This window comes from Oncorhynchus gorbuscha, linkage group LG21 (assembly GCF_021184085.1).
Source record: "Oncorhynchus gorbuscha isolate QuinsamMale2020 ecotype Even-year linkage group LG21, OgorEven_v1.0, whole genome shotgun sequence".
In the NCBI taxonomy this organism is placed as follows: domain Eukaryota; kingdom Metazoa; phylum Chordata; class Actinopteri; order Salmoniformes; family Salmonidae; genus Oncorhynchus; species Oncorhynchus gorbuscha.
The window spans coordinates 29,237,046-29,257,147 of NC_060193.1; the positions used below are offsets into that span (position 1 = coordinate 29,237,046).

At 44.1% G+C, this 20,102-nt stretch overlaps 2 protein-coding genes across 7 annotated transcripts; one reads left to right on the top strand and one right to left on the bottom strand.

The window, feature by feature from the left end:
* The first annotated feature begins 1,536 nt into the window (after positions 1-1,536).
* On the top strand, positions 1,537-14,196 carry LOC124008110. 3 transcript variants are annotated; one of them, XM_046319094.1, is made up of 8 exons: positions 1,537-1,643; positions 3,997-7,771; positions 8,155-9,063; positions 9,194-9,291; positions 9,384-9,445; positions 10,023-10,340; positions 10,471-10,582; positions 13,840-14,196. In XM_046319094.1, exons 2-7 carry the CDS (start codon positions 4,223-4,225, stop codon positions 10,572-10,574), a joined length of 5,040 nt encoding a protein of 1,679 aa, XP_046175050.1. In that variant the 5' UTR covers positions 1,537-1,643; positions 3,997-4,222; the 3' UTR covers positions 10,575-10,582; positions 13,840-14,196. The 3 variants fall into 3 exon arrangements, with proteins under 3 accessions (XP_046175050.1, XP_046175051.1, XP_046175049.1); XM_046319095.1 differs by lacking the exon at positions 13,840-14,196 and having other exon boundaries at positions 9,236-9,291; positions 10,471-11,675; XM_046319093.1 differs by lacking the exon at positions 13,840-14,196 and having other exon boundaries at positions 1,549-1,921; positions 10,471-11,675.
* On the bottom strand, positions 13,917-19,532 carry ecsit (ECSIT signaling integrator). 4 transcript variants are annotated; one of them, XM_046319099.1, is made up of 8 exons: positions 19,474-19,532; positions 18,747-18,834; positions 18,295-18,456; positions 16,542-16,956; positions 16,113-16,394; positions 15,465-15,613; positions 15,149-15,254; positions 13,917-14,984 (listed from the first exon to the last, which is right to left on the bottom strand). In XM_046319099.1, exons 3-8 carry the CDS (start codon positions 18,433-18,435, stop codon positions 14,725-14,727), a joined length of 1,353 nt encoding a protein of 450 aa, XP_046175055.1. In that variant the 5' UTR covers positions 18,436-18,456; positions 18,747-18,834; positions 19,474-19,532; the 3' UTR covers positions 13,917-14,724. The 4 variants fall into 4 exon arrangements, with proteins under 4 accessions (XP_046175055.1, XP_046175056.1, XP_046175054.1 ...); XM_046319100.1 differs by lacking the exon at positions 19,474-19,532 and adding an exon at positions 19,334-19,456 and having other exon boundaries at positions 16,542-16,953; XM_046319098.1 differs by lacking the exon at positions 19,474-19,532 and adding an exon at positions 19,334-19,454.
* Positions 19,533-20,102: the final 570 nt, after the last annotated feature.

Consider the following 20,102-nt stretch of genomic DNA (forward strand, 5'->3'; position numbering starts at 1 on the left):
CAATGGAAACAGGATGCATCTGAGCTCAATTTTGAGTATGAATACTTATGTAAATAAGGTATTTCAGTTTATTTTTAATACGTTTGCTAACATTTCTAAAAAGCTGTTTTTGCTTTGTTATTATGGGGTATTGTGTGTAGATTGATGAAGATTGAATTTTATTTCATCCATTTTAGAATAAGGCTGTAACATAACAAAATGTGGAAAAAGTCAAGCGGTCTGAATACTTTCCAAGTATTGTAGTGTGTAGGTTAAATTCTACTGCAAAATCAATTGGACAAATGTGACAGTTTGCCAATGGGGTTGTTATGTTACTTGTTTTGTTACAGAGACGTTTATGACATGAATATGGGGTGGAGGGGCGGGATCTACTGTCTTTGAAATGGCTGTCTAAAGACAACATACATTTTCACTATTTATGAACAATTCCTTCTGTACAGTGACTTTGCATAATCTCAGGGGATATCATAACAATGTGTCTTGCACTGTCATTGCTTCATGTTCTTTTTAGTGAGATATTGAGAGAAATATTTGCCAAAATGCTCAAATTCGCAACCATGAATTAATACAACGGGTGTGGCAACATTGTCTATTATTTTGTCCCCACATAAGAAACCCTGTAATTTTGTGAAAATCCATGGTCAATTTTGCATAAGTCAAATGTGCTAGAATATACTGAGTGTACAAAACGTCAGGAACACATGCTCCTTCTATGACAGACTGACCAGGTGAATCCAGGTGAAAGCTATGATCCCTTGTTGATGTCACTAGTTAAATTCACTTCAATCAGTGTAGATGAAGGGGGGAGACAGGTTAATTAAGGAAGGATTTTTAAGCCTTGAGTCATGGATAGTGTATGTGTGCCATTCAGAGGGTGAATGGGCAAGATAAATATGTAAGTGCCTTTCAATGGGGTATGGTAGTAGGTGCCAGGCGCACCGGTTTGTGTATCAAGAACTGCAACCTGATGGGTTTTTCGACGCTCAACAGTTTCCTCTTGTGTATCAAGAATGGTCCATCACCCAAAGGACATCCAGCCAACATGACACAACTCTGGAAGCATTGGAGTCAACATAGGCCAGCATCCCTGTGGAACGCTTGACACCTTGAAGAGTCCATGACTCAACAAATTGAGGCTGTTCTGAGGGCAAAAGGGGGCGCAACTCCAATATTAGGGAGGTGTATATTCAATTACAAATAACTTAATTGATTGGATTCTAATGGATGAATTGATTTGATTGGGTGCAGTCCCAGTTGTACATCTCAACAACATTTTCAGCATGGTCAAAAATTATATAACCAATAGCCTATAATAAAATGGTGTTATAGAGTGGAAATGTTTGGCATCGTGGATATGGATAGAAATGTCTCAATTCCGTTGTCCATCTATTTCAAATACATGTTGCTGTCCAGATAAACAACAATGTCCCCTGTTGTGGTAAGTATTGCTTTAAGAGGCTTGTATCTGTCCACGCGACGCAGTTTACACACAAGCAGCAAGGTCCCACATCCTGGTACTTTTCACCGTTGTCAAGGCAGCGATAGAGAGAAAGGCTGGCTCGCGGAAAGTATCTGCAGTGTCCTGACAGTATATCTGTCCAAACGTTAACAAACTGTCCCGGAAAGTTAGGTGTAACTACCAGGTAATGCATATGCATGTTTTTTTTCCACACGTTTCCAAACATCCTGCTCTTTCACCGCTGGCTTGGGTTTTATGCTTTTCGATTCATTTCGACAAGGAACACACACGCAGACAGGCGCCAGTCCGTGTGGACAGGGGAGGAGGAAGATATTGTCCATTGTACGCTGGTAGAGACAGCGCTGGTAACGGCATGAATATCACCAAATTTGTCCAATCTTCCGGACGCTTTTCTTTGGAATTGGTGGCGATACTTGGACACTCGTCAGCACACTGCGTTTGGTATGCACATGAGAATAAATAAAGAATGAAAAACGGCACACGACAGACATATTTTGTGATAGACGAGGGACATGACTTAAAGAGACAGTGCCATTTTTCTCTTCCTGGTTGTAGTGCATGCTGCTAGGAACACAGCCTGCATTTTGGAAGCGTTTCAGATTTCATTTGCCAAAGATCATGTTGTCTTCAAAGAAAATGTGTTTTGCAACACTGTCTCCTTTAGGTTGCATGGAGGCTACTCTGAAAATCTGTCCTATGGTAGAACAAATCAATAAAAATGTTCACAGATAGCTCAGAGCTGTTAGTATAGTAAATATGTTCTTCAAGTTGGTTGTTGAACATTGCTAGACAGCCATTTTCTAGTCTTGCCATAGATTTTTAAGCCCAAACTGTAAGTAGGTCACTCAGGAACATTCAATGTTGACTTGGTTAGCAACTCCAGTGTATATTTGGCCTTGTGTTTTAGGTTATTGTCCTGCTGAAAGGTGAATTTGTGTCTGTTGGAAAGCCGACGGAACCATGTTTTCTTCTAGGATTTTGCCTGTGCTTAGCTCTATTCCGTTTCTTTTTATAATTAAAACATTCCCTAGTTCTTGCCGATGATAAGCATACCCATAACAGGATGCAGCCACCACCACGCTTGAGAATATGAAGAGTGGTACTCAGTGTTGTTGGGTTTGCCTCAAACATAATGCTTTTCTATTCAGGACATAAAGTCCATTTCTTTGCCATGTTTTTTGCAGTCTTTAGTGCCTTATTGCAAACAGGATGCATGTTTTGGAATATTTGTATTAGGTACAGGCTTCCTTCTTTTCACTGTCGTTGAGAATAGGATGAGTATTATAGAGTAACTACAATGTTGATCCATCCTCAGTTTTCTCCTATCACAGCCATTAAACTCTGTAAAGGCTTTAAAGTCACCATTGGCCACCATTGGTGAAATCCCAGAGTCGATTTCCTTCCTCTCCAGCAACTGAGTTAGGAAGGACCAGTGGTGGTAAAAGTGAAAGTCACCTAGTAAAAGTAGGACAGTATTTGGGTTTTAAATATACTTAAGTATCAACAGTAAATGTAATTACTAAAATATACTTAAGGTTCAAAAGTGTATAAGTATATTAAGAAAACAAGAAAATGGTGCTGTCTGGTTTTCCCCCCCATTTACGGATAGCCAGGGCCACGCTCCCACACTCAGACATCTATTTACAAACAGAGCATTTGGGTTTATTGAGTCTACCAGATCAGAGGCTGTAGGAATGACCAGGGATGTTCTCTTGATAAGTGTGTGAATTGGACCATTTTCTTGTCCTGTTAATTAAGCAATTACAATGTACTTTTGGGTATCAGGGAAAATGTATGGAGTAAAAAGTACATTATTTTCTTTAGGAATGTAGTGAAGTAAAAGTTGTCAAAAATATAAATAGTGAAGTACAGATACCCCAAAAAACTAAAGTACTTTACACCACCGGGAAGGGCGTCTGTGGTTGAATCTGGGTTTGAAATTCACTGCTCAACTGAGGGACCTTACAGATAATTGTATGTGTGGGGTTCAGAGCTGATGTAGTCATTCAAAAATCATGTTAAACACTATTATTGCACACAGGGTGAGTCCATGCAACTTATTGTGTGACTTGTTAAGCACATTTCTACTCCTGTACTTATTTAGACTAGCAATAACAAAGGGGTTAAATACTTACTGATTCTAGACATTTCAGCTTTCCACTTTTAAAGAATTTAAACATAATTCCACTTTGACAATATGGGGTATTGTGTGTAGGCCAGTGACACAAAATCTTAAATGAACCATTTTTTAAATTCAAGCTGTAACACAACAAAATGTGAAAAAAGTCATTGGGGTGTGAATATTTTCTGAAGGCACTGGAAATGGGGTTTTGTGAACACTGATGATATGTGTCTTGAAGAAGTACCTTTCATTTTTTTGTTTTATCAACTACCCAACAAACTATTTCAAGAAGTGATAAGTCAGCTAACAATCCAATCACAAGCCCTGTTATGATTAATATCTGAATGTGACCTTTAGTTGTTTATTCACGCGTTGTTTATTTTCATACTTTTAGGACTTTACCATCTGGCGTCTGTTAATGTCCAGATGTGGCGGGTGACCACCCGAGATGGGAGATGGACATAACAAGACCTATAATAGGATGCTACTCAATAGCTAAAGGCTGACGATATCCATATCTGGAGGACATTGGACGATAAATAGTAGGATGAGTGAGGATTCCGTTGCCAGCACAGTTTGGTGAAGGGTAGGAACGGTGACCAAGCAGCAACACGACCATCATGCCAACCACCCAGGGAACGGGAGGGGCTGGCAGCCCACGGGTTCAGCGCTACCGTCCGGCCTCGGAGTTTGACAACGCCACCCTCGCCCAGAAGAGAGAGTACTGGAGGACTAAGAAACGAGAGCAGAGGGCTAAGTTGTCAGAGGTCAAGAAGGAGAGGTCAAAAGCAACAAACAGAGGAAGTAAATCCTTGGACAGTAATGCAGTCCATAAAACCATAACCTCAATGCGGTTGAATTCTGGTGCCTCTTGTTCAATAGCAGGGTCTGCCCCTCCTTTGTTGAATAGTGATGGTTCCTACCAAACTTATGTCGGCGGTGCACCTGTAGTCTTATTGAAGGGAAAGGGCTCTGCTGTCTCCTATAATCAGAACCATAGTGTTGAGGAAGGGGGCCAAAACTATTCCTCAGCAAACCAAAAGGAGAGTTGGTTCCAGAGGATAAAACTCAACAAAGTCTTGCCTCAGTTCCCAATGTCCAGTGCAGGCCCAGGAAAAGGTGCAATGGTCTGCAAGATGGCAGTGAACAGTTATCCAACAGGGAGCGCTGTGATTGGAACAGTTACCTCAGCCAAACCCAATGGAGTGCTTCTCAACAGTGGCTCCTTTGTGCCTCCGGTAAGAGTGGCGGTGAGAGCCTCAGGCTCTGCACCTCGCCAACCACAGAGCGGAATGACTATTCTCAATGGCAGTTCTCCTGTAGTGTCATCTGAGCAGCATCTGACCACCCAGAGTGTATCAAGGCCCGATGCAATGACAAAGACGCAAGTTACAGTGTCTGTTCAGCCTAGATCGCTAACAACTAACATTACCACAGGGATAGCCATCGTGACCACTCAATCTGCCCCTATGCTCGCTCAAAAACCAGGGGTTAGGCCTAGAGGGATGAAAGTAACACCGCTAGGCGGGAAAAAGAGTGCTGTGGTCGCGACCCAAGAAGTTAGAAGCATCAACGACACATCAGCTACACTGGAGACTGAGGAGGAACGAGCCGCCAAGCGCAGAGAGAATTGGCGCATCAAGAAAAGAGAACAGCGAGCGAAGCAAGCGGCTAGGTTAAGCAAGGCCAGCAAAAGAATCACTAACATGGAGGTATCGTTGCAGAAAGTAGAACTGTTACCAAACGTGGACGTTGAACGTCCCCAGTCCGCTTTGAGTGGACAGGGCCAGAGGCAGTGTGTTAGTAGGGTCAGTGCCCCGTTCATCTCAGCCGGACGGCTGCTGAAGAACGCCAGAGCAGTGGCTAGCTTTGCTGTCAAAAGGGAGTCTGACGATTCAATCCTGGCTAAGCTAACCACAGTCGACGCTAATGAACAGACCGTTCAGCTAAGTGCAGAGAATCTGCAGGAGGCTAAAGCAACAATGCAGACTGGTATCACATCTAATATCATTGGTTATAAACCAGCAGGGGAACCAAGCAGAAGGCTCCCTGGTCCAGTCCAGTTTGCCAACGTTAACCGAGTTATGGTCCGTTGTAGGACTCCGAGACAGAGGTTCATTGAAACCCACAGGAATTTCCTGGGTCAGAGAAAGATGAGGAAGTCCCCCTGTCATGCCAAAGCCTTAACAACCTACAACGCACCACGAGATGACTCAAAGGAGACACCCGAGCAGAGGGCGGCCCAGATGCGGGAATACTGGCGCATCAAGAAGCGGGAGCAGCGAGCCAAGCTTTCTGGCGAAGTCCGAGCTAAGATGAAGGAGAGGGATGCTCTGATGCAAAGAGTCAAGCGTTACCAGAGCATCCTGGAGGATATGAGGAAGGACAGAGCAGCGGGCTGCAACACGCTCCCACAACCAACAGAAAATAGGCCTACTCACACCAGCGCCTCAGAGATCATTGGAGGTTTCATCATGGAGGATGGCACAGTGACCAATAATATTCCTCAAATTGATCTCACTACAGAAGCGAAAGAGACTGGGGGTGAAATTGGTAGCAGTAGTGGGATGCCTGTTAATAATTTATTTACCAACACACACCGCCAACACCAACTGCTTCCCAAACCTACTGGTGATGCCTTTAGTAATGTGGTGTTAAGTCATCAAACACAGGAAAACCCACCACCTCCTCTAATCCATTCTGCTCCGTTTCAAGTCTCTTGTCCTCCCGTCGGCCTGTCCATCATGAATCCTCCCAGGTTGGTTTCAATCAGACCGAGGACTGAATTTCGCAGCACACCGAAAAACCTCTTGAATTTACACACAGTCTTCCAGCCCCAGAGTCATATCACACTCACACACCCTCAAAACATCCAAAACACCTTTCCTGGTGTGCCTACAGCAATGCCAAAGCCGGCTAGCTGTGTCATGCAGATGGCTGTCAAAGCTTCTACAGCATCAGCAGTGCTTAACTTGGACCCAAAGCTAACAGAGGAGGAAAGTATGGCTAAGAAGAGGGAGTACTGGAGGGTAAAGAAACGAGAGCAGAGGGCAGCCCGCGCCATCCGCCTAAGGCAAGGAGTTCAAGCTCGGGGAAATGCTGCCTCACAGAAGAGGCGGAACCAAAGGTTAGCGCGATTAGCCAATCCCAATGTCAACACCTCTGTCAGCCACACACACACGATCAAGCCTCTCTCAAACACCAGTCTGCCCATGCCTCCACTGGGAAACCAAATAAAAAAAGAAAGAGAATCAATCTCAACACATGCTCCATGTCCTCCACTGGAACAACCCCTCTGTGTTGATATCAAACTGTCCCCGTCTCCACCACATCCAGAGCCACCAGACCTAGCCTTGAGTGCTGACAGCCAGGCCACCACTCTCCTGGCAGTGGCCTCTATGAAGAAGCTTCTGGAGGAATCTCTCAGCACTGTGGCTGACTGTAAAACGGAACAGCCTGACTGTATTACAGAACAGCTGCCTTGTAAAAGTGAACCCCAGGCTTGTTCCTCCGAGGAGAATGCCGTCCAGATTGAGGTCAAGCCAAATCTACCTCTGCTCACCCTGGGAGACGAGGAGAAAGCCTCCAGATCTGGTGACCTATTGTTGGAGGTCAAAGGGTGGCAGGTGGATGCTGATGCCCCGCCACCATGTCAGGTGACCATTCGTCCACTGAGTCCTCATCCTAAGGACTCTCCCCTATCCAGTCCTTGTGCTAACACCCTCTCTTTCTCAGCTTCCCCTCTCAATCGGTCCGAACCCCCCTCTCACACACCCACACAATCTTGCTCCCACAAGGCAGCTTCCGGAGAACCACCCCTCCCTGTCCCTCGTAGAGCCCAGAGGTTGCGTGCCAAAAAAGCAGGCCACCACCACTGCTGCTCCCCAGAACCTCCAAAGCTACATCACCAGCCACCACAACAACAACCAACTTGCCAACTTCAAAATCAACACCAGCGTCAACAACATCAAAAACACCCCCAACAACAGCAGCAGCGTCAGCAACATCACCACGCCCCGGCGGTGACAGACCAGAATGTGACTCTGCAGAAGAAGAGGGAGTACTGGAGGATGATGAAGAGGCAGCAGAGAGCCAGGAAGGCTCGGCAGGGCGGAGGGGGGCTGAGGCAGGGGGACTACAGCAGACGACTAGCCCTCAAAGCAGCACAGGTGGGTGGATATAATTTGTAATCCATGCTATTAGATTTCATCATAGTGCAGATTTCATGACTCACATGGTAGGCCAATACCTATCATTTCAATTTAATTTGAGGTAAAAGTACATTTTGTGGTTATGTTAATTGGAATGTGGACAATGCAATACTGTACACAAGGCCACTGTCCAGTCTAAATGAAAAGCCACAAATCTCTCTCTGGCATTTGACACAAGCAGCAAAAATAGAGGGAGAGGGGGAGGAGGTATATGGATTCTGAACATAAAAGTAAATGTTTGTAAAGATAAACAAATTGATCAAATAACCCTGGTTCTAAATTATATATTGAGACATAAAACGAATATAAAGCTGTCCATTGATTGTGTTGTTGTCTTTTAGGCTCCGAATCTCCATATTGTCAAGACTCCGACACAGAGGCCAGTGCAGAGAGGCGGGAGCTTCAGTCTCCGAGCCGCACCATTGCTCAAACCCCAGCCCTCCCCCCTTCTCCAGCCTATATCTCCCCCTGACTCTGGACCTCAGGCAAGCCTCAGCATGGTCACCAACATCCCTACACTTCTGGTTGTGAGCCCCAGCACCTCCAACATGGGACAGCCATCTGATACACTACAGCTCAGACCTCCGGTCAACTGTACCAGTATTTCCAATTCATCCATTGGCCACACAGGGTCCCCCCAGACATCTCACAGCTTCAGTACCGCATTTCTCCCTGTAGGAGGCGGTGTCACTGTCCCTCCATTGGGTGAGGGGAAGAAAGGCGGGCTGCTATTGGTGGAGAGCCAACAGGAAGCGGCCCCGGGGTCCAGCCCTGACTCGCCACGTGTTAGAAAATGGCGATTGCAAGTGCAGGAAATCTCAGACGCAGACGCCTCACCCATCGCTACTCTCACACCTCCGCCCAACCCTCTTACTAGCATCAAGCTCTTACCAATTCATCCTCCCAGTCAAAGGTCCACGTTCACACCAACACAGACTCCTTTCAAATGTCAAGGTGCTCAGATTCCTCAAAGTGGGAATTTACTAAATGTAGGATTGCCTACAATGCAGAGGCTCACCAGAAGCCCCATCTACATAAGCTCCATGGGTCCGCCCAAGCCAGTGCCGGGGGAGTCTGAAGAGGAGACTCTGAGGAAGAAGAGGGAGTACTGGAGAGTGAAGAAGAAGGAACAGAGAGCTAGGAAGGCCATGAGGGACAGGGAGCTGACTGAGAAGAGGGCTTCGGTCAACTGGAGGCCCATCCTCCCCAGCAGTCAGCCTCAACACCTGCTGCAGGGGCTGGATACACAGGTAATTTTTTACAATGGGGAATGTTTCAAAGAAAACACCATATCATATTTTAAGTCCGAACTATATGGTAAATCAGGCATTGGTACCAAGGGGGATTCAGCCTTGGGTAACTTCGGTTTCTCTTGGTCAGTTAATTTCCATTAGGGCTGACCGTCATTTTTCTCAACCAAAGGAACAGGATCCTGAGCAGTGGGTCAACACCTCGGAGGGCTCTGAACTACATCTAAGGTGAGAGAGTCGTTTTCAGGATCCCTCTGACGTTTCTCTTCTCTCAATGTGTATGTTGGTAGTAACCAGTACTGTGGTGTCTTTTTCCATAGTACTTCCACAGAGACAGACATGGGCTACTTTCCTGACCAAAGCCATCCGGAACCTACAGAAGGTAATGTATAGATTCCTCAAACTCAACTCTGGTCCTCGAAGCCAGTTCCACTGCGTTGTTTTGATTGTGACCCTCTGATCAGGGACTGCTTTAGACCTGGGACACCGGGTGGGTGCAATGAATTATCAGGTAGAACAGAAAACCAGAAGACTCCGGACCTCGTAGTGTCAGAGTGAATACCCCTGTTATAGATCTATTAGGCGTAAATCTAGATACAGCTATAGGCTTTTCTTTGAGTAATAGCCCAAATATTTGTATATATATTTTCAGCTTTTGGCTAGTAGAATGTTTTCATGGGCTACTGTGACTGGCTAGTGCCCAAAAACTGTGGACGGGCAGTTTTACTATTTTGAACTCGGTTCGGCTTTCAATTTACTCATCAAAGCTGTAAAGCTGTAATAGTAAAATGCACAAGGTGCAATTTCGAAATTGGGTAGTGCATCATCAGTTTCTCTTATTGTAATGTCAGTCATTGCATACTGTAGAGAGCTATGTTCCCCAATGCTAGAAGGGAGGCCTGATTGAAAAAGTTTGGGAACCCCTGTCTTACAATACCACTTTCTTGCCCCCCCCCCAGAGGAATCAGAGCTCCTTTTCCCAGACGGTGATCATAACGACAACTACAACGGCCCCATCTCAGATGCTGTATGGAGGAACTGCTACCTCATGGACTACGACCCCCTGAACCAGCTGCTGGTGTGCATGGTGTGCGGGGAGCTCCAGTACTCCCACAGCCTGGAGGGGGTGAGGGCCCACATCGAGGAGGCCCACCCGGACACCCTGAGCCTGGTGCCCCCGGAGCGCCGGCACATCCTGGAGGCCTGGGACGAACAGGTGTCCAGGAGAGAACTTTTCTTCACCAGCCAGCTGCAGCAGCACAGCGGTGGGATGGGAGGTAATAAGGACCTATTATATATTAGAGGGCACAGAGTTCTTCCTGGTAAAGAAAGGCTCCGGTCCATTGCAATGGGGACATATGGGATTGAGGGTTTCTGACATATCTATCCATGCACATTTTGTTTCAGGGGACAGTGCCAACCTCCCAGCAGAAGTAGAAGTAATGGTTGATACAGAGGACTCGTCATACCTGAAGAACAGCAAGAGCTCCAAAACCACCAACAGACTCTGAGAGCTAAGGTGAGCATTTGAGCCTTCTTAAACAGTACATTGAACTGACACCATCCATGTCTAAATATCACCACGTTCACCACAGCTCTGTACCAAGGGGGGTATTCTTATCTGTAAGAACACATTTTCATGAAACATATTTCTGACATTGCACATATTGTCTAGACATATACCTACTTATGTGTCTTGATTTGCAGAAGAAGCACAAATCACTAAATGCCAGACAGCGTAAATACAACATTGTTCAGAATTAGAGGAGGAAAAGAAAAACGTTACTGCTGGTTTCTTTTAATGTCTGTTTATTTATTTTTAGAGCAGTTCACCTCTACAAAAGTTAAACTAAACTTGAACTGCATACATAGGTGACATTGAACCACAAGAGATGAGCTTTACCTCATCAACTTTGGGATACACACACACTCGCTGTTTTTGAAAGCGCAGTTTCGTAGCGATTGTCATTCTCTACTACTAAACCAAGTCTCCTATGCCCGAAGCAAACAGTTAATATTCATGTCGTCACTGGGTTCAATAATGTCATTGTGCTTTATGAAACACACTTAAGCAGACAGGAGGGCTCTCCTCGTCAACTGAATGGGTTAACATCCCTGTTTTAATGCATCCATGACGAACAGGTCAGTTATGTTCTTCAATCTGAATGAATGACATGTCCTTGGTCTAACTCAATGTATCAGATATGATATGATGCAGGTTTAAGGGCAAATCGCAGCCGTGTAAATTTGACTTGAGACCATGCGTCATTTGAAATTGTCTACGGGTGATCAGCTGTTTGATATTCGTCTGTACATACAGTACCAGTCAAAGGATTGGACACACCTACTCATTCCAGGGTTTTTCTTTGTTTGTACTATTTTCTACATTGTATAATAATAGTGAAGGCATCAAAACTATGAAATAACACATATGGAATCATGTAGTAAATATAAAAAGGGTTTAACACATCAAAATAGATTTTCTATTTTTAGATTCTTCAAAGTAGCCAACTTTTGCCTTTGCACACTGTTGGAATTCTCTCAACCAGCTTCATGAGCACTTGTTGGCTGCTTTTCCTTCACTCTGTGGTCCAACTCATCCCAAACCATCTCAGTTGGGTTGAGGTTGGGTGATTGTGGAGGCCAGGTCATCTGATGCAGCACTCTCCTTCTTGGTCAAATAGCCCTTACACAGCCTGGAGGTGTGTTGGGTCATTGTCCTGTTGAAAAATAAATTATAGTCCCACTAAGCGCAAACCAGATGGGATGGCGTATTGTTGCAGAATGCTGTGGTAGCCGTGCTGGTTAAGTGTGCCTTTAATTCTAAATAAATCACAGACAGTGTCACCAACAAAGCACCATCACACCTCCATGCTTCACGGTGGGAACCACACACTCTGAGATCATCTGTTACACTACTCTGCGTCTCACAAAAGCACAGCAAGTTGGAACCAAAAATCTCTAAATTAGACTCAACAGACCAAACGACAGATTATCACCAGTGTAATGTCCATTGCTCGTGTTTCTTGGCCCAAGCAAGTCTCTTTTTATTGGTGTCCTTTAGTAGTGGTTTCTTTGCAGCAATTCGACCACGAAGGCCTGATTCATGCAGTCTCCTCTGAACAGTTGATGTTGAGATGTGTCTGTTACTTGAACCCTGTGAAGCATTTATTTGGGCTGCCATTTCTGAGGCTAGTAACTCTAATGAACTTATCCTCTACAGCAGTGGTAACTCTGGATCTTCCTTTCCTGTGGCGGTCCTCATGAGAGGCAGTTTCATCATAGCGCTTGATGGTTTTTGCGACTGCACTTGAAGAAACTTTCAAACTTCTTGAAATGTTCCAAATTGACTGACCTTCATGTCTTAAAGTAATGATGGCTGTTCTTGCCATAATTTGGACTTGGTCTTTTACCAAATAGGTCTATCTTCTGTATACCGCCCCTACCTTGTCACAACACAACTGATTGGCTCAAACGCATTAAGGAAAGAAATTCCACAAATTAACTTTTAATAAGGCACACCTGTTAATTGAAATCCATTCCAGGTGACTACCTCATGAAGCTGGTGGAGAGAATGCCAACAGTGTGCAAAGCTGTCATCAAGACACAGGGTGGCTACTTTTAAGAATCTAAAATATGAAATCTATTTTGATTTGTTTAACACCTTTTTGGTTACTATACATGATTCCATATATGTTTTTTCATAGTTTTGACGTATTCACTATTGTTCTACAATGTAGAAAATAGTAGAAAATAAAGAAAAACCCTGGAATGAGTAGGCGTATACAAACTTTTGAAATGTTATTTAATTTTATATTTTTTCACAATTCCTATCAGTTTTGTTATTCAGATCCAAGGGATGTCCTTGCATGGGGTTATTTTAAATATGCTGTAAAAAGTAGATTTTTTTTCCGGTCCCACTTTAAAACGGAGAGCAACTTATAAAGCAGGGTCCTCCAACTGGAGTCACGCCAGTTTGGTTTTATTTGCCCCCCCCCCCCCAAGTTCTCTGATCCAAAAACCAAGACTGTAAACACCAGCAAATCAGCTCTGAGATTTCAATTTTGGAGATCTGTTCCAAAGTATTCCCAAGCAGAAGAGAGATGCGATCGTATACAAATGAGAACAAGGTTCAAGTAATCTGTAAGCGTATGTGATACTCTATGAATGGTGTACAAACAGTGCATGTCGTCACATTTGGCAATTTACCCTACAGTGGGAATTGTCACCTTTTGGAGAGTATGACATACGCGTATTGATGATTTGTGAAGCATTTATTTAGTGCTTATGAAGCCTTTGTGTATGCTATACAGGTTGCACTTCATTTAAAGTGGGACCGATTTTTCTAGGTATTAATGCACCATACTCTACAACACTGAATCTTCAAAATACTTGTGACTTTAAAAAAAACTGTTTTCGTATAACGAAAAGAATTCTTCCTTTAAGAACATTTACGTTTTTGTAATGGTGATGTGACACGTGTATGCCCGCACTGTAAATACAACATGTATGTTTAAAAGGGTGGTTAAATGTCAATACCCTTAATGTATTATTTGATTTCCTATGAAAATAAACCTAACCCTTTATGGTTAGTGGTACTCATACTGATTCTGATTTAGTTAATATTTCCTTGTCTCTATACATACTGTGTACATTTAACTCTTTCAATGTATTTATTTGGTCTGAACAATCAGTCAGTGACACATGACTATTTCATTTGTATTTAATAATATCTTTGATTAAACAATCAACAAAATCAGCATTTTTTTCCCCCAGTCAAAATTACGATCCAATGGCCTGCTGCTTGGATGTGGAGTGTTGGACATGTACATACGTATACGAAGTATCAGAAATCATGTGGAAGAGATTTATTTGCATTGTTTTTGGTTCACCAATATGCTGAAAATAATGTCCAAGAGCACAGTCTGAAAATGCATTGAAAACAGAAAGTACTGTGAACTTTTTCCTTGTACAGCCGTGACGAACTTTAAAATGTACAGGGGACACTGACCTTGCTGTACTATTTACCTGTTGAGAATGTACCACTTTCAATTGGTTCCTACCTTGTTTGTTTAAAAGGGAATGTTCAAATGCCATTTTTTTAGGTACTAATAAACCCTTTTGGTAACCTTTTTAAAGTGGTTCTATGATTTAATGGGGGGGGGTAGGTGTTATCAAGTAAGGTGGGCCGGGAGAGGCCTGTGAAACAACTTGTTCGATATGTTACCATGTTACATGCCATACAAAAGAAACTTCTATAGAAATAAATTCATTTATTGTTTTGTGTTGATTTGAGCATGTCTTGACACAGTGCAAATTCAAAGTTCCTTCAAGAGTCTTATCAAAGGCATTCTAACAGAAACATCAAATGAGTTGAGGGCATCGGGTTACAGCCGTACATATTATCTACAGTATTTTCTCAATAGCTAACTTAAGCTTGGTTTCTTGAAAGATCCTAAATGAGTTGACTATAGGTGGGTACATTATAATTAGGTATTAAACCCACTTTAACTTGAAGACATCCTATGATTACCAGATGTTATGATGAGGGCCAGAAGTGACCTGACAAGAAGAACTCCCGTGTTCTGACAAATGCGCTGTGACAGAAAGCTAGCTCTCCGGGTAATCTCTGGTAGTGAAGTGAGCTGTATCATAGTCCTGTCACTGCTTCACTCCCTGGCTACGCTGATGCTCTTCCTCCACGACAATATCCGTCTCTGCCTCCTCTTTGCCCTCCTCCCTGTACCCGGGTCCGGGGTCTGCCACTCCCTGGAGCTCCCTGGGGCCGGCCTCCAGGCGGAACAGGGTAGGGACGCGGCCCAGGGTAGGGTTGGTCTCCTGCAGGCCTGAGATCCATTGGTTCAGGGTGGCCTGATCCCCCTGGCTCGTCATACACATGGCGAACACCGGCCCTTCGTCCACTGCAGAAAACAAGACGTATATCCTTAATCACTTTACTGCACGCCCCTGCAACCTCAAAGTCCCGTACGGATTCCTACAGCTGTGCCCAGCATCACTTTAGTTGGCGAGATATCTAAAGCTTTGCCGAATTGAACGGATTAGGTCCTAGGTGTTATCATCTTACCGTCTTCCACGTCGAAGCTGTCGTCATCCCCCATGTCCCGGTCCAAGTCCAGGTCCAGCTGGAGAGGGTAGTCGAAACACCTCTCAGGGTCGTAAGACTCCTCCACCTGACAGGGTGAAAACAAATCAACTGTTACTGCTCAAGCAAAAACATACAATAACACTATTGTAATAGTACGGGACAGATACTACTGAGGCAATATTCATCATCAAAATGATGACATTGCAAATGCTACCGTTAAAATATACACCATTATTTACAAATACACAATGTTATCATTCTTTTGGCTTTAACAGAGTTGCACAGGGTCTCCCACCTTCTCCTCGGGGGGCAGTGGGTCAGCCCTGAGTATGTAGTAGTAGACACAGATCTTCCTCAGCCACAGGGGGAAGGGGCCCTCCACAAACACAGGCCTGTTGGGGTTATGTTTAGCCAGCAGCTCCATCTGGTCTGGGCTCTGGATCCCTAACACAGGGGGAAAGGGCAGAGAGGTAGGAATTAACATTGAGAAGACAGAAACAACGTTTATCATATGTTTGCAACCCCAAATACAGGGGTGTCAAACTTATTCCACGGAGGGTCTAGTGTCTGCTGGTTTTTCCTTTCAATTAAGCTCTAGACAACCAGGTGAGGAGAGTTCCTGACTAATCAGTGACCTTAATTCATAACTGCTCCCTAGGCGCTGAAGACGTGGAAGTCGATTAAGGCAGCCCCCCGCACCTCTGACTCAGGGGTTGGGTTAAATGCATTCAGTTGTACAACTGTACACCTTTCCCTCCGTGGAATGAGTTTGACACATGCCCTAATACCATTGATCTATTCAATTGATCATTGCTAACCTAAATATTTTCTGACCACAAAATACGAGCTATATCAACTGAAAACTCTTCAACTATAGAGTGAGAAAACCTTGGATTCGGATCAGAGTTTGTATGTAAAAGAAGAGGGAACTTTGATTATCTACCTACGACGTGTGGGAAGGTGATCTCCTCTCCGGACTCAGAGATGTCGGTGCAGGGCATCTGGTAGACGGTGACCTTAGCGTCCAGGTCGTTGGCGATGCGGTTGAGACTGAGCCGGGCCAGATCTACAGGATCCTCGGGGAGCTGCAGGGGGACGGGGAAGGGGTTGGCGTGCTTGAACTTGGGGAACCAGTACATTATGCGCTGGTACTTCCTCATCGGGTGGCTCTTGTCCCCGAAGATCTGGACGATCAGGACCTTACTTTCGACATTTGGCATGATACCTGATGACACAACAAAATTAATGCATGACAAAAAGGGGTCTGTCAATAAAAAGACACTAGCTCCTTATTTTAATGGTTTAAAAAGACACCGTTCTGAAAAACAATTGTTGGCCCAATCTCTCACTCACACGTCCCCTCCCCACCCACCATAGTTCTCCATCTGTTCCAGCAGTTGCACCCCACACTCCTGCTGTCGGGGGTAGTGGTTGAACATGCGCTGGATAAAATTCCTGGGGACAAACACCTCCTTGGGAAAGACATCCAACAGCTTGTTGTAGACTGTAAGGTCCCGTTCCACACCAAACTCTGGCATCTTCTTCAAGGCAGCGTATATGAACTCTACGTGACCCCGACGCCGTATGTCCCTCTTACTGAAGACATCCACCACTCTGTTGAAGGTAGCCTTAGTCTTGGCCTCCCTGGCCACCCTCTCAAACAGGTCATCGTGAGTGATCAGTGACTTGTCCTTCTTTATTCTATCCTCATGCTCTTCACCAGGGTCCGTGGGTACAGGCTGGCTCTTATAACATCCAGGGCTGCCATGGAAACGCCTGAGTGCCTGCTGATAAGGAAGAAATACATTGACGAGGAGATACAAGCAGTCGACATAGTTCCAACAAAATGCATAAAAGGTTAACTTGATATTGTCGTCATCCTAACCCTACAATTGAGCATAATGATCATTATCAACTCAAAAACAGACGACCATGATGTGATTGACTGGGAAACTTCATAAAGGTTTCACCCTTGGTCCCCTTGAGATTTTTGTGTGTGCATTGTTAACACCACAAAGGGACTCAGAACCCTCAAAAATAGCCCCCGAAGCGAACCAAACTGAGAGCATCTCGAACGTTCGGTTTGCTTGAATTTCGCGGTCCGGTTCCCATTTTTAGGCCAATGTGAACACAAAGCCCCCCAGGTTCGCTTGTGATTATTCCCGCACCACACACTAGACTACTTCAACGCCGTTTCCCCTGCCTGAAACCCTCACATTGGTGCCACAAAAAAAGAGAAAATGATGTTGTGCAGGCTTGCGGAAAAAAACGTGCCGTTTTTCGACATTGAAAAAAAAAGACAAAAATGTGTGCTGTTTTTAGTGCAAGATTATTTGTTTGCAATATGTTATCTTTTGTATAGACGATGAGAGCTTCATAAGCTATTCATTAATTGTGGGGTTTGAATAATGTGAGAGAAGACAACATACGCGGTGAGAATCATAACCGTACAACATCAATTCTAGCTCTTAAAGGCGCAGGAGCCTACATTGGGTGTACCATTTTCAATTAGAGCATTATTTCACCTGCAGTTATTCTTCTGCCATTCATTCTGTTACCAGTAATATTGACATGTTAATATTATCTTCTGATTGCATTTAGTTAAAAGATTAGACATAATTGTAATCTATTAGCTTCCAAAATGCAAGCAGGTAGCTGCCCGATAACACGTTCCGATGGAATGGCTTGTCCTGCACTTTGTAAAAACCTTCCTAAACATAGTGTAACGGATGTGAAACGGCTAGCTTAGTTAGCGGTATGCGCTAAATAGCGTTTCAATCGGTTACGTCACTTGCTCTGAGACCTTGAAGTAGTAGTTCCCCTTGCTCTGCAAGGGCCGCGGCTTTTGTGGAGCCGCGGCCCTTGGGTGACTGTTGATGTGTGCAGAGGGTCCCTGGTTCGGGCGAGGGGACGGACGTAAAGTTATTCTGTTACAATAGCAATGTGAATTCAAAAGAGGACTCGAACCACAACATAGGTGAAGTGAACTGGCAAGAGTTGAGTTCCTCGTTTAAAGGCAAGGGCAGTGTGAATACAAAGAGACCTGAGATCCTTAGCTTCTTATTTTTCTTACCCCGGAGTTTACTTTAAAGACCCCCTCCTCGTCCCCCTCGGGAGTGCCTTACCTGACCACATGTGTTGTGTGCTGTTATTTGGGACAGTGCTGTGGCTGGCTGAAGCTGGGAAGCATGCTTGACAGCTGCTCTGACAGAGGGGGCCAGGAACCCTACACTCTGGAGCCGTAGTAGACAGCGGGCACAGTTCATGGTACATGCATCATGTGGAGCCTAAGAGAAAACAGTGACATGATGAATAAGATAAGCAGGTGGGACAAATAGCACATGTACACTATTATACATCTGCATCCGCATGATTATTGTTACAAATTGCAAGCGCATAAGTGCAGTCTGCTGATCAACCTCTGTGGTTTTGAGGGTTGCATGACACAATCATTGGCAGTAAGAGACAACCGACAGTGTAACGCACTGTGGAACGCTAGTTAACTAAGTACTTATCTTCACGCAAGCTATAAGTGTTCAAGTTATCAACTTGTGTGTGAAAGAAGCCCGATACTTACACGGGGACGTGAAAGGGTGAGGTTAATCTCCTTTGTATCAAGTCTCCTTCAGATATGTCTCTCCATGGGCACCTCCATGTTGAAACCGCTGTGGTATAAGGACCAGAGATATTACAAAATGCATGAGATAAGAATCCCATTCGGTAATGAATGGAGGAACGTATAACTCCCCACCCAGCAGACTGCCGACTAATCGCGTAATTTTTACAATTATTTTTACTTCATCTTTATTTAACCAGGTAGGCTAGTTGAGAACAAGTTCTCATTTACAACTGGCCAAGAAAAAGCAAAGCAGGTGCGACACAAACAACAACACAGAGTTACACATGGAATAAACAAACGTACAGTCAATAATACAATAGAAAAATACTATATCCAGTGTGTGCAAATTAGGTAGGATAAGGGAGGTAAGGCAATAATAAACAATAGTGGCGAAATAATTACAATATAGCAATTTAACACTGGAGTTATAGATGTGCAGAATAGTCAGGGTATGAGTCGAAAAACCTGCCTATTCTTCTTTAAAGTATATGATGTCATGATTCAAAAGCTATACGACATTACAGAGAACAAGTTAATTATCTCACATCTCGGAAAATATTTGTAATGTTGTACTTTTTGAGCAAACGCCCAATTGACTCCCGTTCACTCCTTGAAGGAGAGCCCTCATTGTCCCACAATCGCCCAGAATACAAGGTGGCACATTGACGACGCATGGGCAACGTACACAATACTCGTTATTACGAGTGTCCCATCTCCTCAAAAGTGTTTCTGTAAGAATGCCGGGTGCATTTCCTGTTTCAACCACGTTTTCATTCCCCCATAATAACAGAAACAAGGACGCCGACTTCCATTCCGCCATCATATATACATGCAGTACACAAACACGCCACCAGGCGGCAGGAAATCTATTAAAATCTAATCAGTTGAACTGAACTTTTGGACGACTGGGGGGTGTAACCAATGATTTATATATACACTAGATGACTTATTTTGGGGGCACTGTGTTGAAGCCACCTCACCTCCATACTGGCACTCCCTTACCGTGTAATTCTTTAGGGTAAACTATAGAAATGCACTTATTAATGTCTACATTCGTTTCTGCCATGTTTATTATATTACAGACACTTTAACATTATATTATGTGAGCTAAACACAAGTAAAAATGAAAGACAAATATTTACAAACAGTATCATATTTTTAGATGACTGTTACTATCCCCACTACAACAACAAAATACTTAAATACATGTAATTTTGTCTATGAAATATTTAATTGAAATAATGTAGAATTGCATGAATTCCTATGGAGGACTGCTCCTACTGGGGAGTGCCAATATGGCCGACCAGTGTCTTC

Excerpts from the sequence above, each read along its gene's own strand:
- LOC124008110 (XM_046319094.1), top strand. The coding sequence starts at position 4,223 with ATGCCAACCACCCAGGGAACGGGAGGGGCTGGCAGCCCACGGGTTCAG. Across the intron at positions 7,772-8,154 it reads TAGCCCTCAAAGCAGCACAG|GCTCCGAATCTCCATATTGT; the intron begins GTGGGTGGATAT and ends GTTGTCTTTTAG. Across the intron at positions 9,446-10,022 it reads CCATCCGGAACCTACAGAAG|AGGAATCAGAGCTCCTTTTC; the intron begins GTAATGTATAGA and ends CCCCCCCCCCAG.
- ecsit (XM_046319099.1), bottom strand. The coding sequence starts at position 18,435 with ATGAACTGTGCCCGCTGTCTACTACGGCTCCAGAGTGTAGGGTTCCTG. Across the intron at positions 16,957-18,294 it reads CACACAACACATGTGGTCAG|CAGGCACTCAGGCGTTTCCA; the intron begins GTAAGGCACTCC and ends CTTCCTTATCAG. Across the intron at positions 15,255-15,464 it reads CACTGCCCCCCGAGGAGAAG|GTGGAGGAGTCTTACGACCC; the intron begins GTGGGAGACCCT and ends TCACCCTGTCAG.